This window comes from Urtica dioica, chromosome 11 (genome assembly GCF_054948205.1).
Source record: "Urtica dioica subsp. dioica isolate 48M chromosome 11, U.dioica_male_clone48M_v1_H2, whole genome shotgun sequence".
NCBI lineage: Eukaryota > Viridiplantae > Streptophyta > Magnoliopsida > Rosales > Urticaceae > Urtica > Urtica dioica.
This window is the reverse complement of record NC_142766.1, coordinates 14,304,182-14,311,421: the sequence shown is the minus strand read 5'-3', so window position 1 is coordinate 14,311,421 and position 7,240 is coordinate 14,304,182. Positions and strand designations below refer to the sequence as shown.

Below are 7,240 nucleotides of genomic sequence, written 5' to 3'. Positions count from 1 at the left end.
ATCTAGCTTCCCATCTGAATCAATAACCACCTCTAACACACAACATGGTCACACGTTCCAAAAATGGAGTCTTCAAAACTATAGCCCTCTTGGTCACTCGGAAGCCATCCACAGTTGCTGAATCTCTACAGTTCAAAGACTGGAAGCAAGCTATGACTAATGAATACTTGGCACTCCTCAAAAATGATACTTGGAGGTTGGTGGATCTACCTGCAGATAGAAGGGCAATAGGTTGTAAGTGGGTCGTTAAGCTTAAAGAAAATCCTGATGGATCAATTTTTAGACACAAAGCTTAGTGGCTAAAGAATTTCATCAAGTGGCTTGATATGACTACCGTTAAATGTTTCGCCCTGTAGTAAGACTAGCCACAATCCGTATCATCTTCTCTATAGTTGTTAATCACAACTGGAAAGTGCATGGATTTGAATAATGCGTTTCTAAATGGTAATTTGCAAGAATAGGTGTACATGTCACAACCATTTGGCTTTGAAGATTAGTCAAGACCTAAGAATGTATGCAGACTCATCAAGTCCCTCTATGGATTGAAACAAGCTCCAAGAGCTTGGTTTGATAAACTACACACAATCTTAGTTGATCAATGGTTGAAGTCTATTTTTGATCACTGACTCTTTACACTGCATTTAGGTTCACTCATTATCTTTGTCCTTGTGTTTGTATTACATTCTCATCACAGACAATTATGCCAGTACAATACAAGCCCTCATTCGCAGATCGACTTGACAAAATTTTCTCTCTCTAAGATCTGGAAGAAGTGAGCTACTTCTTGGGTATCGAAGTTAGAAAGACTGCTGAGAGTCTTTTTCAGTCACAGACCAAGTACATCAAGGATCTTCTGATAAAAAAAAAGATGCAACATGCCAAACGCTCTTCTGCTCCACTCACCACTGGCCACAAGTCCTTGAACTATGGAAACTCTCCAGTAGAGGATGTGCAACTCTACGGGAGCATATTTAGTGCTTTGCAATATGTTACCGTCACTAGGCTTGAACTAGCATTCAGGGTCAACAAGATGTGCCAATTCATGGAGCAACCTTTGGAGGATCATTGGAAGGAAGTAGATAGATGCTCCACATTAGGCTTTTGTCTCTTCTTAGGTGCTAATCTTATATCCTTGCACTCAAAGAAACAACATACAGTCTCAAGGTCCTCCACTGAGGCTGAATACAAAAACTTAGCCTCTCTAGTTGCACAAGTCACGTAAACTCATAATCTACTCTCTTCTGAACTTCAAGTGACAAGCTCAACCATACCAGTTGCCTGGTATGACAATCTGAGTACAGTTCACTTAACTGCCAATCCAGTCCTGCATGTTAGAACTAAGCATATTGAGCTGGATTTATACTTTGTGCGCGAGAAAGTGCTTCAAAATACGATTAAAGTTCAACATGTTCATGCTCTTGACCAAACAAATGACATCTTAACCAAGCCTATCTCCAATTTCGCTTTTGCAAGATTGAGATTCAAGCTCAAGGTTCTAGACTACTCCACCATGTGCTTGACGGGGGTGTTAGAGTAGATGATGCTTCATGTCAGCCTTAGTTAGCCTAGCTTAACTATTATTAGATTTCTGTTACAATTCTATTGAGCTTGAGTTAGTGTTAATAAGAGTACAAATGCTCTATAACTGATATTTGAACAACCTAATGAAGAAACCGTTTCTAAATCCTTCATTCATGAACTCATCGTCTCTCTAGAGTTCTTGCACGCGTAACATTTATGCATATATTAGACCGAGCATCGGCTATAACATTACGACCCCTTTTGCTTAGTAAATTAGAGGGAGGAGAAAAACTTCTCTTTTTTTATAAAAGAAAAAATTATATTTTATGTCTCACTTTTTGATAGCTTTTATAATTTTACATAATTTCTTTTTCATATTTGGATTCTCTGATAAATCTATATTTATATAAGTGTGATGAAATCTCTTTAGAAATCTATATATAATTTATTACTAATAGCGCTATACGGTCGCATTTAACATGCCCTAGCTACTTCAGATCTTTGTGATCGAAATTGAGAGAACTTTTATCTAATATTTCGTTCCCGGCTACATTACACATATTAGAAAGGTTATTATTTTCATGGCTTTTGACTATTAGGATTAAAGGGAAAATAGTGAGTACGGTATTCTAATATCACCAGAACCCGAAAATGTACGGTCACCACTAGTATTTATAATATGTGTATGATCATCACTCACTTCTGTTGCAAATATACCCCACCATATGTGCTTTTTTTTCACAACTATAATTATAATATTTACGTCGGTGAAATTAATTATTTTGCTTCATCAGCTGAGTAGTTTATCGGTTTCTACAGATTACAGCACGGACGGAGGGACATACGACTTTATAAATATTTTGTTTATTTTAACTTTCTCTTAATTTCTATCAGATGATCATTATGAAGACAATTATGCCATCGACAATCCATAATTAACATTTCTATTTTCTTGATAGCCGTCGTACTTGAGAGAGAGAGAGAGAGAAAAGTGAAAACATCTCCATCTTTGGGAGACACTGAAAGACACCCATTTGAGAAATATGGTCCCCGGATTTTTTGCATTCGGAATAGAAACTACGTCATGTGTATGTATAATAATTATAAACATCACGTATATAACTAACATACCTGTGCTGTACATGTATTGTAACACAGAGAGAGAGAGAGAGAGAGAGAGAGAGAGAGAGAGAGAGAGAGAGAGAGAGAGAGAGAGAGAGAGAGAGAGTTTGCATAATTTAGTGAAAATGATTTATTAGTTAGAAAAAGAGTTGGCAACATACATTAGAATCATAAATCCCAGGATATCAAAGATACATGTATGCATTTATAGAGTGAAAGAGAAAGTCGCCATCAACTTGGATCTTTTTACTAGCGAAAGGTGAACCACAAAAGATGACGATGATTATACATAAATTTTTAAAATAATAAACTAGTTAAAACTTAAAATAATGGGAACAATTTTTTTCAAGTCCCAATTGCATTTTATTTTATATTCTTATATATACACACAAATATATATAAGCAATTTACAGAAGGCGAACTTGTAGTAATATATGGGGTCAACTTATAGATCAAATAAGGAAATTCAAATACAAAAGCCCTGGCACTCTTATTCGATCATTCTACAATGCGTCATTATGAGGACGCAATAGAACGAACATGATACATGTAAAATCACATATATATATACTTATATTTCTGTATATAATAAACTAATGAAAGCCTGAAAAAAAAAGGGAGTAAAGGAAAAAAAAAAACAGTTTGTATGATCTTCAACACATTTACAAATAATTTTTAAAAGGGAAATAAAGATAGAAAAAAAAAATCATGAATCTCCTATGACATACACACCTGCAATAACCAAGAAGAAGAAGAAGAAGAAGAAATTACTGTCTCGTTGTCAAAGCCACCTCTTTTAATCAGACTCATCAATGACTAAACGCTCCGTAATTCTCTCATCCCATATCCCATAAATACCAACACAATATATCTTTTTTATATAAAAAAAAAAAAAAAATTAAAGAAAGCTAGTTAATTAATCAGAGAGTGTGTCCAAAAGCCACGGCGAGTCTGTGCAGATCCTTGGTATAAATTTCCGGTAAATTATTAATATTGTGACTATTATCATCATTATTATCACCGCCACACTGCTGTAGATTACTGGCCACGCCGTTACCGCCGTGATGCCACGTGGCAAGGAAATGCGCGTTCTCGGGCCTCATGACGTTGGCGGCGGCGTTGCTCCCGAGAAGCTGAATCGGACTCTGCAGATACTCCGACCACTTTATGTCCTCCGTCGCCCACCCGAAATTGGGGCTCGCCGCGCCTCCGCCGCCGCCGTGATTGGCTGCGCCGCTCTCGTACAGGTTCTGATCGAAGCTTCCGCTGCTCCCGTTGCTCACCGCCTCCCAGCTCTGCTGGTGGCGACTGTTCGCCGCTCCGGCGGCGGAGTCGGACGGGAGGCTCACCGACGGCCGGACCCGCGGCGGCGGAGACATCGCCGCCGCGCCGCCGATTATCTGGCTGAAGCTCACGGCCGAGGCCGAGGCGGATGAGAAGTCCTCGGAGCACGCCGCGTTGCTTCGGAAGCAGAACGCGGAGGCGTCTCCGCCGGAGAACGAGAAGTAATTACTGGCGGCGGCGGAGAGGTGGTCGGGCTTCTCGGCGGCGGCGGGGAAGGCGTGCTGAGGTGGCGGAGGAGGCTTCGAGCTGGTCGGAGAGGCGACAGATTCGGCGGCAATTACGTTGTCGGAGATGGGTTTGTGGGTGTTCGGGTCGATTCCTTTCTGTCTCAGCTTCTTCTTGATACACGAGTTCCACAGATTCTTTATCTCGTTGTCCGTTCTCCCCGGCAATTGTGCTGCTATCTGAGACCATCTGTCATATCATATCGTATCGTATATCAGTATACCTAATATTTGACAATGAGACGAGTAACTCATGACTTTATATATATAACCTGTTTCCGAGGACCGAATGGAGGTCGATGATGAGGCCCTCTTCCTGTTGAGAGAACGGACCTCTCTTCAGGTCGGGCCTCAGATAATTGATCCACCTCAGTCTGCAACTTTTCCCGCATCTTTGCAAGCCTGCCAATTATTGTAATATTGTAAACAATCATCATTTTTTATATATATGTATATGTATATGTATGTGTATGTGTATGTATATGTTATATGTACCGGCGAGCTTGGGGACGGAGCTCCAGCAGCCATGGCCGTGCTTGGTGATGTAATTGAGGAGCTTCTCGTCTTCTTCAGGGGACCAAAGGCCTTTCCTCAGCTTCTGCTTGTAGCAGCACGAGTGTCTTCCCATGTGTGGCACTATTAGTGTTACTTCAAATTAATTAAGTTGGTTTGGATATTGTTGTTATATTTGATCGCAATTACTTTACGAGTGCGAATGAGTAGAAGAAGAAGAATGAAGAAGAGTGGGTATGAGTGAATGGACAAAATAAGAGAAAACAAAGAGTTTCTCTCATGTGTCAGAGGAGGTATATGCTGATTAATATTGCTTTAAGAAGAGACTGCCTTTTCCTTTTACTCTTTCTATGTTGATGTGTCTACTTATCTCCTGAGTTTTCTCTTCCTTTCCTTTGTGTGTGTGTGGAATTTGCGGAGAGAGAGAGAACATAGACAAGGAAAGAATGAGAGGGAGAGAGGGAGAGACAGTTAAGAAAATGAAATTGGGAGCATGGTGGGGAATCAAATTAATAGGGAGGGAGGCTCAATGAGAGACGTCACATCCTCCAAGAAAGAGAGAGAAGTTGATTGAAGACCTTTGTTTTTGTTTTTATTTTTTATTTTTTTATTTTATTTTTAAATACAAATAATAATGGTATTGATATTATTTTAAATGCATGGTATTTCCATTTTTATTTTGTCTTTTGAACGCTTTGATTCAATTCAAGTCAGCGTGAGGCCCCATCGTATGGGTATACCTCTCCATCATTGGAGAATGGTCCTCAAGAAACTCTCATGTGTCTCACGCGCCCAATGTAAAATACTTACCATTAACATGCAAAATCTTATCATATGTTTATCTTACCATGTTTTTCATTATCATCTTTATCCTACCGAATTTTTTTAACTCTAATTTCTCAAATACAAAATAACTAGTTTAATTATAGGCTAGTATGTTCTAGTCTTGCGATATTTTTTCTGGTCGATATTTTAGAAAGTTTTAAGTTTTTTTCAAGATAGTTTACATGCAAGATCTGCGTCGAATATTCTGATCTACGTGTTTATGATTTGTGAAACCCTAATTCGACATTAAACCGTGTTTATCACTATATAAAAGAGATAGTAAGTCATTAGTGGTCTTTTTCAATCATTGCTCATAAACCCTGGGTCTCGGGCATGTACGTTTTGAGTCGAGAAACAACATGTGTAGTGCGTATCTCTATTTTGATGTACTACTTTCTATGAATGATAGAGAGGATTTTCTTGGGTGAGTGTTCGAGTGAAAATGGAGGAATCTCAAATTTAGGGGAGTTTAAGTTAGAACTCAAGGGTACTAATAGAAAAATGACTATGAAGATTTGATCATTCATAAAAGACTATCATATACTATTGACGATTTATTGATTAATATATTTCCTTTTATTAGGCTTGAGCACTCCAAAGGTATGTAACATTACACCAAACTAAGTTAATAGTTCCTCATGTCTTACTATGCATTTTTTGATTGTTCATCTATCACACTAGGATATCTTGTCACACTCATTGTTACAACAATGTATGTGACATTGTGTCTCTGAGTAGACATAATTTCATTAATTGAATTTTTCGTCGAAAATTTGTCACTTGACATTTCTGCCCCCTTTGTTTTTGAAGAAAATTTTGACTAAAGACTAAAAGTGCTTTAAATGAAAAAATGAAAATGCAAAGTAATAGATTCAAGATTTAGGAGAGAAGTGTTAAAAGTGCCATAGTCCAGAGAGCAAATATGTTGCTCTCTCTCTCCAACGAAAATCAGGTCTAAATTTTTTGCTATACTTGATGAAATTGAAGTAATGTACTCCACAGTAGGGTATACGAATCCGGGAAAATGACAACCTGGGTAAAAAAAAAATTGTATTGAATTTTAAGCAATACCTTATTGCATTCGAATTCGACCTCCAGATTCATAATCCAAAAGAAGCCACGAATTTGAGGAAAGTGGGAAAGAATTCATTGAAGAAAGGAATACCTATTACTAGAAAATGTGTCCAAAATATGGCATCTGCAATAAATTGTGGATATTAATAACACATAAGCATTTTCTTGTTTCTAACGGAGAAAGTACATAAAATGTTGCATACTCACATTTGTACCATCTCTTTTTCTGGCTAACGTTTTTTTTTTGAGCTACTTCCTGAATTAACTGACAACTCCTTTGTGATTAGTTTTTTCCCTTAATCTTTTATTATTATTATTATTATTAATTTTCCTTAAGTCATGATTACTTTTGAAATTATTTGTTGCTAGTTATTAGCTCCTATAAACGATTATATATTAAACATGTTTGAGAAACAGTTTATATTGGTAAATTCAAATTAGTTTCTTCACGATAATTCCATTCTTTTCTACCTATTTAATATTTGTTATGAAACACGACAAGTCGTTTCAATTTATAATATTATTGAAGTATTTATGTTTTTTTAAAGAGAAAGTGATTTGATATATATTGTGGCATCATTTCTTATGGTAAGAAAGTTATCTTTGTAATTCTCGAC

General features: G+C 37.4%; 1 protein-coding gene across 1 annotated transcript; it reads right to left on the bottom strand.

Annotated features, from left to right (window-relative positions):
• Positions 1–3,108: 3,108 nt before the first annotated feature.
• On the bottom strand, positions 3,109–5,339 carry LOC149381479 (transcription factor MYB61-like). Its single transcript, XM_089629999.1, has 3 exons — positions 4,707–5,339; positions 4,484–4,613; positions 3,109–4,401 (listed from the first exon to the last, which is right to left on the bottom strand). Exons 1-3 carry the CDS (start codon positions 4,837–4,839, stop codon positions 3,564–3,566), a joined length of 1,101 nt encoding a protein of 366 aa, XP_089486125.1. The 5' UTR covers positions 4,840–5,339; the 3' UTR covers positions 3,109–3,563.
• Positions 5,340–7,240: the final 1,901 nt, after the last annotated feature.

Excerpts from the sequence above, each read along its gene's own strand:
- LOC149381479 (XM_089629999.1), bottom strand. The coding sequence starts at position 4,839 with ATGGGAAGACACTCGTGCTGCTACAAGCAGAAGCTGAGGAAAGGCCTT. Across the intron at positions 4,614-4,706 it reads CTCCGTCCCCAAGCTCGCCG|GCTTGCAAAGATGCGGGAAA; the intron begins GTACATATAACA and ends AATAATTGGCAG. Across the intron at positions 4,402-4,483 it reads CATTCGGTCCTCGGAAACAG|ATGGTCTCAGATAGCAGCAC; the intron begins GTTATATATATA and ends ATGATATGACAG.